General features: G+C 42.7%; 1 protein-coding gene across 4 annotated transcripts in view; it reads left to right on the plus strand.

Moving 5' to 3' along the window:
• sntg1 (syntrophin, gamma 1) overlaps nucleotides 1-22,977 on the plus strand; it is a 337,591-nt gene that overhangs the window by 224,046 nt on the left and 90,568 nt on the right. For all 4 annotated transcript variants that reach the window (XM_078398536.1, XM_078398539.1, XM_078398537.1 and 1 more), the window contains one exon: nucleotides 22,329-22,383. In XM_078398536.1, the coding sequence (XP_078254662.1) occupies nucleotides 22,329-22,383 (55 nt within the window). The remainder of the gene's footprint in view (nucleotides 1-22,328; nucleotides 22,384-22,977) is intronic.

The following is a 22,977-nucleotide window of genomic DNA, read 5'->3' on the forward strand; positions in this document are numbered from 1 at the left end:
TAGCAATACAAATAAAGGCAGCATAGTATCTGACACACTTCATTAAGGGTCTCATCCCAAAATGTCACCCATCCCTTCTCTACAGGGATGCTGCTTGTCCTGCTGAGTTACTCCAGCATTTTGTCTATCTTTGGTGTAAACCAGCATCAGCAATTCCTTCCTACACACGTCCCACATCGTTAATACATTGATGTGGCTACAAAGATGTTTGACTATGGTGTCACCTTGGGAATAAATAAGGAGTAAGCATGGTAACTGAATTCAAGAGACTGTTCTCCCTTTCTCTAATCTCCCCCTCAGTGCTTCTGTGAGAAGGTTTATTTCAGTCCTAGAGCTGTTACCCTATTTCTATTCTGATATTTTCAAACAATTTTCAAAAGACGATGGATAACTTCCCCACTTCTTTCTATTCTATCCTTTGTCGTCAATGTAAAAAAGTGCACTTTTGTCCTGTTTAAAAATTAACAGCAATATTTTTAAATGCATTTCCGCAGTCCCATCTCTTACAGTAATCTGTCAAGCATAATCTGTTTAAAAAAAATCAGTATTCAACTAGAACATAGAACATAGAAAATAGGTGCAGGAGGAGGCCATTCGGCCCTTTGAGCCAGCACCGCCAATCATTGTGATCATTGCTGATCATCCACAATCAGTAACCCGTGCCTGCCTTCTCTCCATATCCCTCGATTCCACTAGCCCCTAGAGCTCTATCTAACACTCTCTTAAATCCATCCAGTGATTTGACTTCCAATAGTCAATAGTCAATTTTATTTGTCATATACGCATAAATGTGCAGTGAAATGAAAGATTACCCACAGTCCAACAATAAGAGTAATAAAAACAAGCAATAACACACACAATCATAAACCAACACCAAACAAAAAGAAACATCCATTACAGTGACATCCCTCTGTGGCAGAGAATTCCACAAATTCACAACTCTTTGGGTGAAAAAGTTTTTTCTCACCTCGATTTTAAATGGCCTCCCCTTTATCCTAAGACTGTGTCCCCTGATTCTGGACTCACCCAACATTGGGAAAAATTTTCCTGCATCTAGCTTGTCCAGTCCTTTTATAATTTTATATGTTTCTATAAGATCCCCTCTCATCCTTCTAAACTCCAGTGAATACAAGCCTAGTCTTTTCAATCTTTCCTCATATGACAGTCCCACCATCCCAGGGATCAATCTCATGAACCTACGCTGCACTGCCTGAATAACAAGGATGTCCTTCCTCAAATTAGGAGACCAAAACTGTACACAATACTCCAGATGTGGTCTTACCAGGACCATAAACAACTGCAGAAGAACCTCTTTACTCCTATACTGAAATCCTCTTGTTATGAAGGCCAACATTCCATTAACTTTCTTCACTGCCTGACGTACCTGCACGCCAACTTTCAGTGACTGGTGTACAAGGACACCCAGATCTCGCTGCATCATATATCATACAATTGAACTGTACCCTATCAGTTTTATTAAACATCACTCCCAATGCCTTGGACAGTCGGTGCACTCCCTTGCTCAGTTTGAAACAAAAAAAAAAGAAAATGCTGGAAGCATTAAGTAGGTCAGTCAACTTCTGTGGTGAGAGAAGCAGAGTTAACGTTTCAAGTTGAAAAACCTTTGTCAGACACATCTGCTTGAGGTGCATTTTCAGTTTTTCTTTTAGATTTCCACTATCTGCAGTTATTTATTTATTTTCATGTACCCTTGGTAAGTCTTATCGGCTTCAGAAAATAAGTGTGTGAATTAGGACATGTGAGTATCTAGGGAGCCCATGTTCACCATAGATAATCTCCCCAAGAGCCACACAAGCCAACTGTTTGGATTTCATGGAGTTTCCTTTAATTTCGGTAATCACAGGGCCTTCGGGTTACCACACAATGGATAGGTCCATTGCACTTGAACAACCTAGACATCACACATTCACATCTGATGTTTAGGTTGTTCAAGTGCCCATCTAATGTCTATTCTTCATGCCTGTAGCCTAAAGGTTCTCAGAGTTAGCCAAACACAAATGCCCAATTGACCCTTCCGAAGCTCAGAGGCAATGAGTGGACCGATACCTTGCAAATTAATAGTGAATATTCAGTTAATTGACTGCCCTTCTTATGATGAATCCTTTGATATTTGTACTTCATTCTCATTTATTTTTTCCTGTTGGTTTACATTCCTTGCTTTGGTCCCACCTTCCTCTCAGCTTTCCTTTGAATCCGTACCTCTCCCTACCCAGTACAACAGGAATAAGTAAGGCCATGGAGTGATGTTGGCATTGGGACATTCTACAACTGCCCCCAATATACATGGACTGCATTTGGCAATTTAGAACAGAAAGTATACTTTTTACTTCTGGCAGATGCTTCCTAAGAGACTTTTGACCCCCGATTCCGCCGGGTGGCGCCGTCAGCGATGGCAGCCTCGCCAACGTTCTGTCTGTCTTTTCGTCTTTTTGTGTTATTTTTAGTGTGTTTTAAAAGTTTGTGTTAATGTTCTCTGCTTTGTTTTATGTGGGGGGTGGGTGGGGGGGGGGGGGGGGCGGGGGAAACCTTTCTTCAATCTTTTACCTTACCAAAGATGCGATTGTTTTCCGGATCGTATCTCCGGTTGCTCTGCAGCCGAACATCATGGAGCTGGTGGCCTTGCTCGGGACTGACTTTGAGCCCCACCGCGAGGATGTGGACTTACCATCGGAGCCTGCGATCCGCTGCCTGGGATCGACGGTCCAACTGCGGCCTGCGGATTTCACCATCGAGGAGCTCGCAGTCTCGGGTAGAGACTGATGTCGGGAAGCTCCAAGCCGCAGAAGGTTCGACTAGCCTCGACCCGGGGTCAGGTCGCCCGGCACGGGGGACCTGAGATGCCCCCCCGATGCAGGAGCTCGATCGCCCCGACACGAGGGCCCAACCGCCGGCTACGGGAGTCAAGATCATCCCGTCAGTGGAAGGCTCGAGACCTCCGACCGTGGGAGAACAAAGAAAGGAAGAAGTTTGAACTTTTTTTCATCTTCCATCACAGTGAGGAATGCGGAGGAGTCTCTGTGGTGGATGTTCATGTTAAAATGTATTTTGTGTGTTGTGTTGCTTTTTATTGGTATGACGGTATGGCAAATGAAATCCCTCGTATGTTGCAAAACATACTTGGCTAACAAAGTATGATTATGTTTATGATTATGAAGTGAAACCGATAATCCATCTGCTTTCATTTCACTTCATATTCTTCATTCGCTGTATGCTGGATTCTAGGAATGTACTGCAGGCCTCCATGGCCGACAGTACATGTTGGATGTCCATGTGCCAGCTCTTTCTTGCTTTCTGTGCTGTTCCTGTAAGGGACAGCTGGAATCTTCACCCCGAGCAAACTCTGGTGGAAATATTGGCTCATCCAAGTGTTTGCTTAATTCCGAGTCGTTCTGGCAAGTTGTCCTGCAAACATTGTTTATTTTCAACTGCATAATTATCCTGACAAAATATGACAAACTGTTCATTGGCCTCTTCCAGTTCCAAAAAAAAGTACTGAGCAAAATTATTCTTTTCATTGGAAGCAATGGAATTTTAAAAAAGTTAATATTCTTAGATGTACATGACTCAATAAACCCGGTTTATGAATTGCGACTAATATTCATTTTACTGTTCTAAGATCACAAGTGATAGGGGTAGAATTAGTCCATTCGGCCCATCAAGTCCACTCCGCCATTCAATCGTGGCTGATCGATCTCTTCCTCCTAACCCCATTCTCCTGCCTTCTCCCCATAACCTCTGACACCCGTACTAATCAAGAATCTATCTTGATTTTCCTTTTCATTTTATTGATTCATTTTACTGAAGGGCCTTTCTGTCTTATCCAGTATGGTCAAAATGTTGCAAATATTTTAATACAACATGCTCTGGTGTGATGAGCAGAGAAATCAACACGACATTAGCACACGGCCGAACAATCATAATTTCTGAAAAGAAAATCATGTAGATTATAAAAATTATATGACTCTGTAAAATAAAGCTACAACTTATATCAGTTATAGTGTAAACCAGGTTTAAAAATGTCTTGTAACATTATGCCTAAATGCCATGCACCATTTGAGTCATAGAGTTAATGGACCAAACACAGGCAAATGGGACTCACTCAGATAGGGCAGCTTGGTTCATGCTGATGGGGTAAATGCACAGAGCATTTTACACACAGTAGGGGAATCAAGAACCAGAGAACATTGGTTTAAGGTGACAAAGAGTGGTAGGGATATGGAACGAAATGCCGGCAGAGATAGTTGAGGTAGTGCTATCACAAGGTTTAAAAAAAGACATTTGGACAGGTACATGGATAGGATAGGTTTAGAGTGATATGAGGCATGGTGGTCAGTGTGAGCAAGTTGGACCAAAGGGTCTGTTTCCACGCTGTATGACTCTGACTCTCAGTAATCTGGCTTGCCTGAGCAAGCCCCCTATGCATGCATTTGCCTCATTGAAAATTCAACACAAACTCACTGGTGGGAAGCTTCCAACTTGACTGAGTTTTCAGGGTTCCTTGGGTTTACATAGCCTTCAATTAAACTGAAAAATGGTTGGAAAACAAATTATAATTCCCTTTTCTAGAACCCGAAATAAAAACAGAAATCCAAGAAAATCCTCATCCAGCCAAGCAGCCTCTGGAAAGGAAACCAGTTCATGTTTCCAATTCAATATCCTTCCTCGGTATTGTAGGAAGAGTGGAGGGTGTCAGTTTTCTAAGCAGAGCTTGTGTAGGAGTGAGGGAAAGGCAAAAAGCCATATGTGCATTGATTAGGACCGATCAGATAATGAGGGGCATGTACTAATGTTACAGTGGCATTTTAAAGAGTGAAAATGGGATATAAGCACAATGAAAAATGATGAGGGGTTAATTTGTCTTAAATTTGAAAACTTATTGAGTTCAGTTCAGTTTAGTTTATTGTCATGTGTACTGAGGTTCAGTGAAAAGCTTTTGTTGATTTATTCACAAAATGCTAGAGTAACTCAGCCGGTCAGGCAGCATCTCGGGAGAGAAGGAATGGGTGACGTTTCGGGTCGACCCGAAACGTCACCCATTCCTTCTCTCCCGAGATGCTGCCTGACCTGCTGAGTTACTCCATTTGTACCAGCATCTGCAGTTATTTTCTTATAAAAGCTTTTGTTGCATGCTTACCAGTCAGCGGAAAGACAATACATGATTACAATTGAGCCATTAGCAGTGTATAGATGATGTAAGGGTGTAACGTTTAGTGTAAGGTAAAGCTAGTCAAGTCCGATTAAAGATAGTCAAGGGTCCCCAATGAGGTATATAGTAGTTGAGGACTGTTCTCCAGTTATTGGTAGGATGATTCAGTTGCCTGATAACAGCTGGGAAGAAACTGTCCCTGAATCTGCAGGTGTGCGTTTTCACACTTCTCTCTACCTTTTGCCCGATGGGAGAAGAGGGAAGAGGGAGTGCCCAGGGAGCGACGCGTTCTTAATTCCAGAAGGCTGAAAAGTGACGGAAAGGAAGACAAGACATTGCTTCTCTCGTTCACATGGGACTTCACCATGGCAGTGGGGGAGGTTGCAGACAGAGGTCTGAAAGGGAATAGGATCAAGAATTAAAGTGGCCTGCAACAGGAAGCTCATGATATGCAAAGCAATCACTCAAAAAGAAAAGCTGGGGGTACTCAGCGGATCGAGCAGCATCTGTAGAAGCAAAGGGAAAGTCGATGATTCGAGTCCAGACCCAGTACCAGCGTAAACATCAAAAACAAGGGATATGGGGAGAAGGCAGGCACGGGTTATTGATTGTGGACGATCAGCCATGATCACAATGAATGGCGGTGCTGGCTCGAAGGGCCGAATGGCCTCCTCCTGCACTTATTTTCTATGTTTTGTTTCTAACAGTGGAATACATAGAACACAGTACAGTACAGAACATGAACAGGCCCTTTGGCCCACAATGCCAAGATAAATTAATCTCATCTGGCTGTACATGATCGATACCCCTCAATTCCCTACACATTAATGTACTTATGTAAAAGCCCCTCAAACACCAATATTATTTCGGCATCCACCACCACCCTTAGAAGTGCTTTCCAGGCTCCCACCACTAACTGTGCAAAACAAAAACTTGCCCCGCACATCTCCATTTCAACTTTGCATCTCACAAAGAAGATTGGAATGAGTCTAAGTGAATCATTGCTTAAACCTGGAATGATTGTTTGTGTGAAGATAGACACAAAAAGCTGGAGTAATTGCCTGGAGGGACAGGCAGCATCTCTGGAGAGAAGGAATGGGTGACGTTTCAGGTTGAGACCCTTCTTCAGACTGGTTAGGGATAAGGGAAACGAGAGATATGGATGGTGATTTGGTTCAACTTCACCACCAATTTTCATCCTGCACTCAAATGTACTTGGACCATCTCCAACACCTCCCTCCGCTTTCTTGATCTCACAGTCTCCATCACAGGAAATAGACTATTGACTGACGTCTATTACAAACCCACTGACTCCCACAACTATCTTTACTACACTTCTTCCCACCCTGCTTCCTGCAAAGACTCTCACCCCTAATCCCAATTCCTCCGAAAACATCGCATCTGCACCCAAGATTATCCATTCTAGAACATCTGAGATGTCCTCATTCTTTAGGGAACGGGGTTCCCCTCTCCCATCATAGATGAGGCCCTCACTCATGTCTCCTCAGTACCTCACAACTCCGCCCTTGCTCCCCCTCCCCCTATTCGCAACAGAGACAGAGTCCCCCTAGTCCTTACTTTCCACCCAATCAGCCGTCGCATACAACACATAATCCGCCGAAATTTCCGCCACCTCCAACAAGATCCCACCACTAGCCACATTTTCCCATCTCCACTCCTTTCCGCCTTCCGCAGAGACCGTTCACTCCGCAACTCCCTGGTTAACTCATCCCTTCCCACCCAAACCACCCCCTCCCCAGGTACCTTCCCCTGAAACCGCAGAAGATGTAATGCCTGTCGCTCTATCTCCTCCCTCGACTCTGTCCCGAGACCCTGACAGTCCTTTCAGGTTAGGCAGAGGTTCACTTGCACCTCCAACCTCATCTACTGTATCCATTGTTCAAGATGTGGACTCTTATACATCGGCGAGACCAAACGCGCAGACTGTGCGATCGTTTTGCGGAACACCTTCGCTCAGCCCGCGTGAACCAACCTGATCTCCCGGTTGCTGGACACTTTAATTCTCCTTCCCATTCCTACACAGACCTCTCTGTCCTCGGTCTCCTCCATTGTCAGAGTGCATTCCTTCTCTCTCTATCCCTCCCCCACCCAAGTCGTACAAGCTTTTCATTTTCACCCTACAAACAGCTTGTAAGCTGTTTGTAGGGTGAAAATGAAAGCTTGTATGACTTGGGCCTGTTTGCTTTATCATCCTTACTTTTTTGCATATCTTTCATTCATTGTTCTTTATCTCTCCACATCGCCAACTATATCTCTCGTTTCCCTTCTCCCTAACCAGTCTGGCGAAGGGTCTCGCCCCGAAACGTCACCCATTCCTTCTCTCCAGAGATGCTGCCTGTCCCCCTGAGCTACTCCAGCTTTTTGTGTCTATCTTTGCTTTAAACCAGCATCTGCAGTTCCTTCTTACACATGATTGTTTGTGTCCCTGGAGGGTGGTAAGGGAAGAGGTGAATGGACAGGCGTTGCATCTCCTTTGTTTGTATGGGAAGGTGCATGGTTTTTTTTCACAAATACATTATTCCAAATCAAAAACAAACATACAAAGTAGTAACGCGATCAAATCAAAAGCTGCCTATATTGGCAGTTTACAAACAAAACAGTAATCAAATTAAAATTCCGCCAACTTTGCCAATGATACATTCGACCTCCCTTGGCGACCAGCGTTCACAGAAGGCCTCCAGAGTCCCCGTGGACACCGCGTGTTCCCTCTCCAGGGACACGCGAGCACGGACGTAAGCCCAGTAAAGGGGCAGGCAGCCGACTTCTGTACGGCTGTCAACTACCCGCTGCCTGGACCCACGAATGGCCATCTTAGCCAGGCCCAGGAGCAGACCGACAGGGAAGACCCCTTCCTCCCTCCCGTTCCTCCCCCCCTCTGTACCGGGTGCCCAGAAATCAAGAGCGTAGGACTAAAATGGAGCCAAAACTTGTGGAGCAGCCCCTTCAGATACTCGAACAGGGGCTGCAACCTCTCACACTGCAAATACAGATGGTACACGGGTTGGGAGGGATGGGTGTGAATGGAAGAATGGGCCAGTGAGGTGCAAAGTTACATTCTGAAAGCAGAGTAGAAGGGAAGGTGTGAATAGTGATGGGATAATGTTGGAGCTAGCAGAATTGCAAAAGAATTATCAGTTATACACAACACTGTATATAACTGTGAAAAGTGATTCTCAGTTATTCACATCACTGAACAAAACACATTCCTCCCCTGGGTTTCTTGGCGCAAGTTGTGACATCTGCTTTGTATTTCAGCTGGAACAACAGCTAAAATTGGCTGACAATTATGCGGTGCTGAATTTTATAACATCCCAGGTGTCCTATATTAAGATGATAGTTTGGTTGTTGAATTTTTTAAAGCTAAAAATCACATTTATTTTTATTTAAGAAAGAGACAATAAGGTGAGAGTGTCAGTATTTACTTGGTACAAACAGCATAAGATTTAGACTTCAGAGATATGGCGTGGAAACAGACCCTTCCGCCCACTGAGTAGGCACCGACCAGCGATCACCCTGTACACTAACACTATTCTACACACTAGGGAGAATTTTCCAACTTACCGAAGCCAATTAACGTACAAACATGTACGTCTTTGGAATGTGGGAGGAAACCTGGAGCATCCAAAGAAAGCCCACGCGGTCGCAGGGAGAATGTACAGACACCATCCTTAGTCAGGATCAAGCCCAGGTCTCTGGTGCCGTAACGCAACAACTCTACTGCTACACCACCTAGCGCTTATCCATCTATGGTCTAAACAGTGGTGGAGTTGGTCTGGGAGGATCGTTGAGGATGGTGTAGGAGCCATTTATGCTTAATTCAGTTATTGTCATTGTGTTATGGCTATGTTTTAATAGTTCTAGTTTATGTCTTTTTTGCCTGCTTGTGGGTGTGACTTAATGCGTAATGGGGAGTGTCTAGTTGGGAGGTGGCTAGCGTGGCGATAGAGGTTGTGGGTCAGTTTAGACTCGGAGGATGGTTCTTTACCATGCGCTCGCACCAGCTATATTTGTAAGAACCATACGGTAATAACTGCAAGAATTTCTAGATATTGTTTGAAGAAGAAACAGTTGATAAAGTACGGGAATTGATTTATTACTCTATGATTTGTGCTACTTTAATAAAACCAATTAATGAAGAAAAGGAGTTTGGAAGATTCGTTTAGTCATATCAGGGTGCGACGTGTGCGTAAGCTATAACTACATTTCATCCCCCAGAAGTAATGGCTATCAAAGTGGGATTTCGAGATGGTATGAGACTTACAGGATGGGATGAGACTTTATCCTGATTATTTTTCAGTGCGAAACATGAGCAAAATGATCCAAATTAAAGGGCTACCTTCCCAGCCCAGGTAGTGCCAGAAATGTTGAGACTACTTTGGTTCAAGCATTTTGGTGACAGAGCTGTTACAATAATTAAGACCCTTGATTATGCCAAAATTGTCCAGGGCTCAAAATTACCAGATTAGGACAGAATTAATTTAATGGATAGAATTCACATTGAAAATCAGCATGAAACATTTCTGAGCCAGATGGACTGGTTGACATCTTAATCACTCGATTTCTTTTGCCTGATTTGAATTAGAAGATTATAAGTAAATTTTAAATATCTATCTTTTAATTAGAATTGTCTTTAATAACAACATTCTCTAATCTAGTTACATTGAATAAGTGTTTTGCTCAATCCTTGTGTACATATTTTCTGAAACTCTATCTGCACTAAGAACTGAGCATAATTTGCTGTGTTGTGGGAGATGATCACATCCCAGTAGGCGTTGCGATATAACGTCATTCAGACTTCTTCAGATCAGTAACATATTACATAGACAAATTAGTTCAACTGCCCTCAACTTCAATGATACATCATTTCAACGCAGTACAGACATTACCTTTGTTCAACACTTTGTACTTTATCGCCACCTCTGTTGTTTAGAAAGTAGAATATAGAACAGAGAAGAATACAGCACAGGAATAGGCCCTTCAGGACACACTGTCTGTGCTAAACATTATGCCAAGACCTACTCTTGTATGCCTTCACATAAGCCTTGTCTCCATTCCCTGCATGTTCATGCGCCTATCTAAATGTCTCTTAAAGCTAACTTGCTATCTTTTTGTCTGTGTTCGGATGCAGGATATTTGACCTGAAATATCTACAGTTTTTTCTTCCCACAGATGACTGGCTGAGTTCTTGCAGCATTTCTATTTTTGACCCAGTTTCAAATGAAAATTGTTCATTCTTGTGCAGACATGATATCGTCTATATTATATGGGTAAACTCAGCCATCGCTTTTTGTCATGACAATAAAGTCAATTGTACAGTCAAATATTATTTGTATAATAGCATTTCCATAAGGCATATTATTCTTAATAATAAGAAACTTGTAAGCAACCTTAGTCCTGGTCTCCATTTTGCTGAATGGTTGTAAAGAAAGCAAACAATACTAGCATTTATTTCAAGAGGGCTTGTAGACAAAAACAGGGATGTAATGTTGAGGCTCTATAAGATGTTGGTAAGGCTGCATTTGGAATATTGTGAGCAATCTTGGGCACCATATCAGAGGAAGGATGTGCTGGCTCTGGAGAGGGTCCAGAGGAGGTTTAGAAGAATAATCCCAGGAATGAGTAAGTTAACCTATGATGAGCGTTTGCCAGCACTGGGAGGAGGGGGTGGGGGGAAGGGGAAGGGGGGCAGTGGGGGTGGGGGGAAGAGTGGGGGTGGGGGGGGAAGGGGACAGTGGGGGGCAGGAGAGAGTGGGGGTGGGGAGGAGGGGAGAGTGGGGGTGGGGGAGGAGGGGGTGTGGGGAAGGGGGGGTGGTGGAGAGTGGGGGTGGGGAGGAGGGGAGAGTGGGGGTGGGGTCAGGGGAGGGGGAGGGGGGAACAGGGGTGGGAAGTGGGGAATGGGGGTGGAGGCAGGGCTGGGGGAGTGGGGGTGGGGCAGGGGAGGGACGTGGGGGTGGGGTTGGGGGGATGGAGTGGGTCAGTGGGGGGGAGGAGGGGGGGATAAGGGGGATTGAGTGGGGGGGTTGTGGGTGCTATACCAATACAGGAGAGGCTTTGGGTCCAGGGGTCACTCAGTGACACCCTCTCCCCTTCCCTGTTCCCCCTCTATGAGGAATGGGCCCAACGGGTCCACTTGGTCTAGTTATCTACTAAAACATTGAAAATGATACATGAATATAAAAGAAGAAGAATTACAACAAAATTATATCGTTTTTTGGGGGCATTGAATGGAAAAACAACACTTATTATGTTGAACAATCATTTTGCCTTTTCTTTTCAGATGTCCTGCATTTTCTATTCTTTTTATCTTTTATCAATTAATGGAATTGTTGATATTATTAACTCGTTTATTCCACTTTCTTTATGAATATGATCAGGCTCTGGTGGCATAACTTTATTTAATCAGCAAACTTCATCATTTACTCAGAAGTACTCTTGTGTGTGTCACTATTCACTATTGTCCCAGAAACACTGAGCAGAATCCATGGGGAACCAAAAAGATTGATTGCGACTTGTGCGAGAGTATAAAACAAGTGATAGCAAATCCATGACCATTTTACATATCATTCCTTTGTTATTTCCAATTGAGGTCGATAAATAGTTGTCAATGGACAATAGGGAATTTATTCCCTGAACAAGACTCGTAAACAATGCTGAGTGTTAATATTGATTGAAACACTTCCATGTATTTTATAAACAGTTAATTTTCTTTAAATTGATCGGTAAAGCTCTTTAGTTACATTCAATTTCATATCCAAAAATTCCATAGTTTACCAACATTTATTTGGATACTACTATTAAGAGTTTTCCCATTTCTTCTTTTTTTCTGATGAATTCACAGTGTATTCCCATTCTAAATGTTTATAAATTTAGAATATGTTAATCAACCCCTTTGTCGATTCTGGAATTTGTCAATAATGCAAATATTACATAGAGGACATTCACATACTTTTTCCCACAATAATCTCATTTAGTTTAGTTTAGAGATACAGTGTGGAGTCCACGCCAACCATAAATCACTCATTAACATTAGTTCTATGTTCTCTCACATTCGTATCCTGCACTCATGGGGCAATTTTACAGAAGCTAATTAATCTCCAAACCTGTACATCTTTGGAATGTGGGAGGAAACCAGAGCACCCGGAGAAAACCAACACGGTTACAGGGAAAACGTAAAAGACTACACAGACAGCACTCATAGTCAGGATCAAACCTGGGGCTCTGGCGCGGTGAGGCAGCAAATCTACCACTGTGCTATGTGCCGAAAAATCGAGATTATCTTAAAATGTTACCTCCTACATTGATCAATATAATGTTATGCTAGTTCTTTATGTTGCATTTGATAATTTGTTTCTGCTTCTTGCAATCTGCAGTATCCTCAACTAGGGTCTTCGTCATTGCCGGTTCCACATCATCATTGGATCTAAATTCAGGTATAGTTTCGCACAGTGGCGCAGCGGTAGAGTTGCTGCTTTATAGCGAATGCAGTGCCGGAGACCTGGGTTCGATCCCAACTAAGGGTGCTGCCTGTATGTAGTTTGTACGTTCTCCCTGTGACCTGCGTAGGTTTTCTCCGAGATCTTCGGTTTCCTCCCACACTCCAAGGACGTACAATTTTGTAGGTTAATTGGCTTGGTAAATGTTTAAATTATGTCTAGCGGGTGTAGGGTAATGTTAACATGCGGGGATCACTGGTCGATGCGGACCCGGTGGGCCGAAGGGCCTGTTTCCATGCTGTATCACTAAACTAAACAAATTGAAAACCTGGAATCCATTTAAAATTTCACTGTACCTTAATTGGTACATGTGACAATAAAACCTTGAAACCTTGACCTTGAAACCTTAAAGTTATTCATAAAGTTGACATCCCAAAGTTGTACATCACTAATGTCTAATGTCAAGGTAGGCCAGCGAATGAAACAACAAATTCCATCTCTAACTTACATTCGAAGTGTTGAGGTAGAGTATGTCAGAAGCAGCAGCAAAACTATTGAGTGTAACATTTGCAACAAGGGACAACTGTAACAAGCACAGTATCACCACAGTACACTGCAGGAGAGATGAGAGGGAGAGAATACTCAACAACACAAATTACACCATCTCACCCGAGTGAAGTGGTGAATCATGCTTTAAGAAGAATGACAAATGAGGAATAAACTGTATTTTTTTAAATTCTGTGATTCTGAAGAAGGATCCCGACCAGAAACGCTACCCATCGTTTTTCTCCAGAGATGCTCGCTGACCCGTTGAGTTACTCCAGCATTTTGTGTCTACCCAAGTGATAAGTTTTATTATGAAACAGCCTTTTTTTAAAATAACAGAGGTTTAATATTGTTGCGAGAATTGTGATCTATGTTGTTAATACATTGCTGTACCACTCACTAGTGCTTCATTCTGCATAGAAGACACACCTTGTCTTTTTAGGCAGCACATAATATGAAATTAAAGTATGTAAGTGGCAGGTTTGAGTGTTGAGGTTGAAGAAGGGTCGTTTTATCTGGCCCAGCATCAGACATTAATGACATTACTCTGATGTACCTTAGGACACTCTGTCATATTGAACATCCTCGATAAATACAAGTTGTATTTCCATGGTATTTATTCACAAGATGCTGGAGTAACTCAGCAGGTCAGGCAGCATCTCAGGAGAGAAGGAATGGGTGACGTTTCAGGTCGAGACCCTTCTTCAGACTATTTCCATGATAACTGTTGCTAGGATCAACTTGGATCTTTGTGATACTGAGGTTATTTAACCTGAATCTCTTCACTTTGGAAGTTTAGAATCATGTCGAAGGCCAATATTTAACTTTTATGTTCTTATTTTTGAAATATTGCCAATATTGTTCAATCTTGTCAGTAACGGTTAGAAAATCTATTTCCGTCTGAGTTAGTGGCAATACCTATTTTACAATATTAGATTATATCGGACTATAATGTGGTCCAACTGATTTTATACTAAATTGTGATTTAATATCTTTGGTATTGTATTAGAATCGTTTTTGATCACCTGATGCTGCAGTTGATATTCCAGCATTTTAATAATGGTTTATATTAGTGTCAAACTCATTTTTGCAGCTTATTTTATGTAATGGAACATTCTTCATGTTTTGTGAGGTGAACAACATGAACAATAGTTATCATTTTTCAAATTTCCATTAAGTGTTTATTACTTCCTTGGGAGAGGCCTCAGGTTTGTTGTGAACTTCATCTATTCATTTTGACGCGATTATTGCTTTTATTCTTGATAAGCTTTCTATCCTTGCTTTCTTTCTCAAGGCATATTGACGTTTGAACTGATTATTCTGTGCTAAAAGACTCAGGTTTATGTTTCTAATGCCCGAGTGTGCAAACGCACACAACCAGATTCAGGGACAGTGTCTTCCCAGCTGTTATCAGGCAACTGAATAGACAATAGACAATAGGTGCAGGAGCAGGCCATTCGGCCCTTCGTGCCAACACCGCCATTCAATGTGATCATGGCTGATCATCCACAGTCAGTACCCCATTCCTACCCTCTCCCCATACCCCCTGACTCTGCTATCATTAAGAGCTCTATCTAACTCTCTCTTGAAAGCATCCAGAGAATTGGCCGCCGCTGCCTTCTGAGGCAGAGAATTCCACAGATTTACAACTCACTGAGTGAAAAAGTTTTTCCTCACCTCCGTTCTAAATAGCCTACTCCTTATTCTTAAACAGTAGCCCCTGGTTCTGGACTCCCCCAACACTGGGAACATGTTTCCTGCCTCTAGCGTCCAATCCCTTAATAATCTTTCATGTTTCAATAAGAATCTCCTACCACATCCAGAGAGTAGTGCTGAACTACTATCTACCTGGCATTGACCAACGAGCTTAACACCTTCTTTGCCCGCTTTGAAACTGGCAAAACCACCTTGAGTGAAAGAACCCCAGCCGAGGCGGTGGGACAGGTCTTGCAACTGAGCACACAGGAGGTACAACGCGCTCTGCAAAGGGTCAACCCACGCAAGGCTGCAGGACCGGATGGTGTTCAAGGAAGGGTACTGAAGGACTGTGCTGAACAGCTGGCTGAGGTATTCACCAGGATCTTTAACCTGTCATTATCTCTGGCTACGGTCCCCAAGTGCCTGAAGTCGGCTATCATAGTTCCGGTGCCGAAAAAAGCAAAGATCTCCAACCTGAACGACTACCGCCCGGTTGCCCTAACGCCGATTGTCATGAAGTGCTTTGAGAGGCTAGTCCTCTCACACATCAAATCCAGCATCCCTGACTCACTGGACCCACATCAATTTGCATACAGGGCAAATAGATCTACAGAGGACGCCATCTCTCTGGCTCTTCACACTGTCCTGACTCACCTAGAGAGACAGGGCACGTACGTGAGGATGCTATTCATAGACTATAGCTCCGCCTTCAACACGGTCATCCCCACCAAGCTCATCACCAAACTCCACCAGCTAGGCCTTAGCTCGTCATTATGTGACTGGATCCTGGACTTCCTGCTGGAACGACCGCAGGCAGTGAGAATGGGCCCGCACCTGTCCTCCACTATCACCCTGAGTACCGGCACACCACAGGGCTGTGTTCTGAGCCCCATGCTCTACTCCCTCTTCACACACGACTGTGTTCCTGCATTCGACACCAACACCATTGTCAAGTTTGCAGATGACACAACGGTGATCGGGCTGATCACCAACGGGGATGAAACAAACTATAGAGCGGAGGTGCAGAACCTGGCGGACTGGTGCTCGGATAACAACCTGTCCCTAAATACCACCAAGACCAAGGAGCTGATCATCAACTTCCGTAGGTCACATAACGGGGAATATGCCCCGATCTCTATCAATGGGGTCAGTGTGGAGAGAGTGTCCAGCTTCAAGTTTCTGGGCACTCACATTTCGGAGGACCTAACATGGTCCAATAACACTGCTGCGCTGGTCAAGAAGGCACAACAAAGACTGTTCTACTTAAGAACACTGAAAAAGTCTGGTCTACCCCAACAGCTGCTGAAGACCTTCTACCGCTGCACCATAGAGAGCATCCTAACGCATGGAATCCCTGTGTGGTACCTCAGCTGCACGGAGGCAGAAAGGAAAGCTCTACAGCGGGTAGTCCATAGAGCTCAGAGGGCCATCGGAACACAGCTACCAGACTTGGAGGGCATCTACAACACACGATGCCTCAGAAAAGCCACCAGCATCCACAAAGACTCTTCACACCCCTGCAACAGTCTGTTCGAACTCCTTCCATCGGGCAGACGATTCAAGGCCTTCTATGCCCGCACCTCCAGACTCAGGAACAGCTTCATCCCCAGGGCCATAGCTGCTATGAACCGGTCCTGCTGAGCCGGATGGCCACAACGCATAGATCAACTTGCACTTTACCCTGTCCAAAACTGTTACAACTGTTCGTTTCGTTGGGTTGCTGCTGTCTAAATTACCTAAATTAGTGCATCGTATGGGAGGCGCATTCCCAATCTCGTTGTACCCCTGGGTACAATGACAATAAAGATATATTGTATTGTATTGTATTGTATTGTACCTCTTTGGAGATCTTCGGACTATCCTTGATTGGACCCTGCTGGCTTTACATTGCACTAAACATTATTCCCGTATCTACACACTGTAAATGGGTCGATTGTAATCATGTATTGTCATTCTGCTGATTGGTTAGCACACAACGGAAGCTTTTCACTGTAGCTCGGTACACGTGACAATCAACTAAACTGAACTGAACTGATCATGAAAAATTGAGTTTTAGGTCATTTCCAATCTTGTGCAGAGAATTACTTTTCTCCACGTTTCCCTTATTTTCTTTAACTGTAATTTTCTTAGATGTGTTTTGTTTATTTCCCCTGCCATTTCAGTTATAAAAAGCTTATACAGCTTTCTGTACCCACTTGAATTCTAACCTGCCCAAGAGCGCAGATGAATCTCTGAAAATAGTGGGAATAACGTTTTCTGGAGGGCAATCCTGATGATGCAAAGTGTGGTCACTGCACATGTAAAATCACTGAAACATGACCCCTGTGTTTGCTTAGGGGGTATTCTGGTGTCTGCGTCACCTTTTTGCTGACTTTATCCATGGGAAACCTGTTTAAAATCGTTAAATATCACACTTGGAATTGGGGAATGGTAATTTAATTCCCGAGAGTCCATTGATTCACAGAATTGTGAGAGTTTACTGAGGTAATGACATTTTGTTCAGGGTAGATTTGATAATACGATGAGTCATTGGGCATGGGGCCTGCGGAAGGACTGAAAGAAAGAGTAGCTTGGGTGCCAGCTCACCAGAGATAGAGGTCATGCAAGAATTATACTGCAAAGGATTTACACGGGAAGATCAATGGGCATCTTACAGAAGAAGGCTGATGAATATATACTGAAAACAATCATGGTGCATATCCATGGGATTTAAGCATATAAAATATGTCCAGCATTGACATTTCAGGAATTCTTGCCACATGAAATCTGAAGGTCAGTAACTTCATCTCCATCAGTACAGTAGAAATAGAAGCAAAGAAGCAAATGAAGACCATTTGGCCCTTTGCGTCTTTTCCACCACTCATCAGGATCACAGATGATCTTTTACCTACCTCAATGCCACATTCCTGCATTATCCACATTCTTAAACATGCTTTGATTGTAATCCTGTGTGGATGCTTTACCGGGATAGCGTGCAAGACAACGTTTTTTAGTGTGATGATGCAATGTTTTCGGACTTTGGTTAAGCCGCCTTTGGAGTATTGCGTGCAGTTCTAATCGCCCCATTATAGGAACTATGCAGCAGCTTTGGAGAGGTTGCACAGGAGGTTTACCAGCGTGATGTCTGGATTAGTGGGTATTAGCTAGAGGGAGAGGTTGAACAGACGGATATTTTTCTCTGCCGTGCAAGAAGTTGCAGAGAAACCTGATAGAAGTACATAAAATTATGAGAGGTGTAGATTGGGTAGACAATCAGAACCTATTTACCAAAATACTAGAGGTCATAGCTTTAAGGTGAGAGGGGCAAAGTTTAAAGTAGTTGTGCGGGGTAAGGTTTTTTACAGAGAAGGTGGTGAGTACCTGGAATGCATTGTCAGGTGGTGCGGAGGCAGATATGATAGCGGCATTTAAGATACTTTTGGATAGGAACGTGGATATGAAGGGAATAGAAAGATATGGATTATGTATGGGCCGATAAGGGTTGGCCTAGGCTTCATGTTTGATACAGACATTGTGGGAGAAAGGGCCTGTTCCTGCACAGTACTGTTCCATGTTCTATGTATCTCGTACACGTGCCAATCATAAACCCATATGAAATCATCCCCTGATAATATTATTACACAACATGAACTCAATAGCCGACTCCACAACAGTAGGGATTGGACTGTTCCAAAGATTCACCACTATCATTCAGACTCTGGGGAGAAGGCAGGAGATTGGGGTTAGGAGAGAGAGATAGATCAGCCATGATTGAATGGCAGAGTAGACTTGATGGGCTGAATGGTCCAATTCTTCTACTATTCCTTATGACATGACTCATGAATGATGGATCACTCTGTGAATCTGTGAGAAGTCTCTGACAGTAGAAAAATTGGCAAGTAAATGGCTGAAAACAGACCCTGAAGCTTGTATCGGCATATTTGTATGGGATCATAATTCAGACCAAAGGGAGGATTCCAAGCACTGTCTTTTTTGCTCGTAGACACATAGAAACATAGAGAAATAGGTGCAGGAGTAGGCCATTCGTCCCTTCGAGCCAGCACCACCATTCATTATGATCATGGCTGATCATCTAAAATCAGTACCTCGTTCCTGCATTTTTCCCCATATCCCTTGATTCTTTTAGCCCTTAGAGCTAAATCTAACTCTCTCTTGAAAACATCCACTGAATTGGCCTCCACTGCCTTCTGTGGCAGAAAATTCCACAGATTCACAACTCTCTGGGTGAAAATATCTGTAAATACCACAATCATGTTGATAAAGGCAATAAGGGGGCAGGGGGTGGTAAGTGTAAGGGGGCAGCAAATGTTCTTACAGCTGTACCAACAGATTTCTGAAAACCAAATCACACTAAGAAACCATACGGTGGTCTGCATTTAGTGGAGACATTGAGAGGAACCATACAAATGCGCTGGAAACTTGGGTATTGTGACGTAATCTCATCAGATAATGAATGAAAATGGCTGCACACATGCAGGATTCATGGGCAGCCTGGAGGTGCATAACAAGATGTGTGGTTTATCCACATTCCATTTGTATGTTCCTTGTGACCAATATTTTTTGTTGAGGTCTATGATAGCCTAGGTTGAATACATGCAAGTATTGAATGCTTGCAGTGAGGGATATAACACATACTCAAACTTAATGGTTCTGCCGAAGTATGAAGGTACTTTATTTAGATTTAATTATCACAACAAATGATGAGCCTAATTTGATGAATCGATTCATGATGTGAAGAATACAGAGTCAACTATTACACAAGACTGACAGAGTAATCATGAATCAAGTTGGGGGCTTGTAAATTGTTCACTTCAAGCAATTTAATACAATGTCAGGGACAAATGCATAGATGAGGAGATCAATTTGACTTGGAAAGCCAGTCAACAGACTGTCTTGGTAAGACCGTGTATAACTATGACAAGTGTTTACATATGTTTCCTCAAAGATGGTCTTGTGCATTTTGTCTAAATAATTCATATGTTCAGCTATGCAGTAACTCAATTATGTTCAATGTGCATTGTGCAAACTAGTGGCACAGTGGCGCAGCGGTAGAGTTGTTGCCTTACAACGGGAGAGACCCAGGTTCGATCCTGACTACGGGTGCTGACTGCACAGAGTTGTACGTTCTCCCTGTGACCACATGGGTTTTCTCCGGATGCTCTACTTTCCTCCCACATTCCAAAGACGTACAGGTTTCCAGCTTGATTGGCTTCTGTAAATTGTCCCTAGTGTGTAGGGTAGAACTAGTTTACGGGTGATCGCTGGTCGGAGCAGATTTGGTGGGCCGAAGGGCCTGTTCCACGCTGTATCTCAAAACTAAACTAAATTCAACAGTATAACAGTTTATTGCTGTAAGAATAAATACCCTTGTTTGCAGCTATCGTTTCTTGCAATGACTTTAAGTGGAAATCACAATATCTCCAATAGTAACCAAGGTAGGCCTTAGGAAACATTACAGAGAGTCATTTATAAAATCATTGGTATATTATACTGTGTCTTTTCTGCTTCAGTGACTTGTTGATATTGTAAATATTGATAGCCAGCATATGCCGCTAGATGTTAATTTACCTTGAACTAAATTCCAATCTATTGACTTGATTGTGTGTCACTGTTGTGCTTCATTGAATGGTTAATGTTGCCATCTGTTTCAAAAATCGGAATGAGAGGCTTGCTTACAAGAATGTGCTATGACAATTAGAACCGATTATAAACATATTCCCTCGGAGCAGATGCAACCAAACATTAATGGCAACGTTGCTGCTGCGTTTCACAACACTGAATGCTTCAAAGTCAAACTAAGGCATTTCCTAACAAGCTAAACATTAGCGAGATGCAGTTGCAGACCAGATAAAAATCTCTGCAATAATTAGGCACTGACAGGACTGAGAACATTTGTTCAGCACAAATCTATTTACTTCAGCCGACTGATCCTCAGTATTGCCACCGGCATCGAATCTCATTACTGAAACCAAAGGGTTTACAATGAATCGACTTTATGCAAAGCATAGGTCTTAGAAAAGATAACATCTTCCAATGTTGGACTCATAGCAGGTTCTGTGCAGCGACAGTGAGGGGATGCACAGATCAAATTATGACTGTGCACATCAAACCCAGTTTCAGGGCATTCTTGGTTAGGCTGCTGAAAGTGAAGAATGAGCCAAATGAATGGAAGAGTGCTGTCATGAATTACAATTAATAGCAAAGATAATTAATGACTAATTATACTATCTTGCCAGAATGATTTTGTAATATGTGTCTCTATGGTCCACGGTGTCAGCTGAGGTAGCATTTCAATCAAATATTCTGCGTGTCCTCAAACAATTATTACCGAAGGCCATCCACACTTTGGCAATTAGCTACTTCCTCCACTTCCTACACATTAATATCTCCACTAATCAAACTGGAGGTTATAGCAATAGCAAAAGCAAATATTAAATAATTCATGGAAAATAATACAGGGAATAGTGGAATGCCATCTGTAGAAGGCAATAAACCAGGTTGGAGTTGTCAAGTTGGTCGGATAGATCATCTAGAATTTTGTTTGATTACGTTTTATGGATTAGGAGGTGCTTTTGCCCAGAATGCTAAATTAATTCATTGAACTTCGTGACATGTTACAGGAATGTGAATGAGAGATTTTTTGTGGTTGCATTCTGTAGGTTTACAATGCCTTTCTGATGTACGTTCTTTTTAGGTTTAAAAATATTCAGACACAGATAACATATTACCCTAAACATTTGCTTGTTTTCATAAGACGTGCATTATCATTGCTCTACCCTCAGTCCCTATTCTGAAGAAGGGTCTCGACCCAAAATGTCACCCATTCCTTCTCTCCAGAGATGCTGCCTGCCTCGCTGAATTACTCCAGCTTTTTGTGTCTATCTTCGGTTGAAACCAGCATCTGCAGTTCCTTCCTACACAGTCATATTCAATTCATGGTTTCTTAAAGGATGCACAGATTTAAATACATCATGGTTATCTTTAACAGCATAAGGTATTATGTTTTCCACATAGTCTAGTGTACTAGGACATTGTTCCACGCCCATGGACTCTGTTGAAGAAATAGTTTGCTGTCAATGAATTTGTCTTATGCCACTCACGATACTGCAAAATGTGATTTATTTTAGTGATATATTAAGAGTTGAATCATCTATACGTTTCTTATGGCAGATGTTGACTGTGACTGATCAGCTATCTTACACCAGAAGAATTCTTGTATTTGGACAATTGGTCTATCATATCAAAGTATCTTCTCATTTATATTCAGCTCTTCTTCTATTAAACTGGAAATTAATTTTAATATTTATTTTTATTTTATACAGCAGAATGCTTATGCATTGAGGGATAAAATATGCAAACAATCTTACATAAACTGCAATATTTATTCATTATGCATGCCCTGTTGTTTGTGATGGCTTAATTAAGTGTGCACTGATGAGGCTGATGTTTTTCCCATTTTGCAGGCCGGCATTGCTCTCTGTGCTGCAGCACATGGATTTCAGGACTGCGGCTGAGGAGGTGAGTTCACTTGCAGCTTTCTGCAGAGCAATTTATCATTGTAATGCATTTTGCAATATATTCTGAATGCTGCTACTAGTGATTAAGCACAGACTTCTTTTCTTGGGAGTTGAAGTAAAGTGACAGCCCTCATCACTGAACTTAAGCGGTAACCACCCACAATGACCCAGCATGCAACCTCTGTGCCATGACTTCATCTTCACAATGATGGCAATTGCAGTTGCAGTTTGAAGAGGCCTCTGGTATTCAGCCAAAAGTGAAACGGTCAAATGGGGTGAACGGCCAAATTCTTTGAAAAATCTCGCAGGTAACAAATTTGGAAATAAAAAGCACAATTTACAACTATCTTTCTAAACATCTTAGAGTCATAGAGTCATAGAATGATACAGTGTGGAAACAGGCCCTTCAGCCCAGCTTGCCCACACTGGCCATATGTCCCAGCTTCACTAGTCTCACCTGCCCACATTTGGTCCATATCTCTCCAAACCTGTCCTATCCATGCACCTGTCTAACTCTTTCTTAAATGTTGGGATAGTCCCAGCCTCAACTACCTCCTCTGACAGCTTGTTCCATACACCCACCATCCTTTGTGTG

Source organism: Rhinoraja longicauda, chromosome 4 (assembly GCF_053455715.1).
Source record: "Rhinoraja longicauda isolate Sanriku21f chromosome 4, sRhiLon1.1, whole genome shotgun sequence".
Classification (NCBI taxonomy): domain Eukaryota; kingdom Metazoa; phylum Chordata; class Chondrichthyes; order Rajiformes; family Arhynchobatidae; genus Rhinoraja; species Rhinoraja longicauda.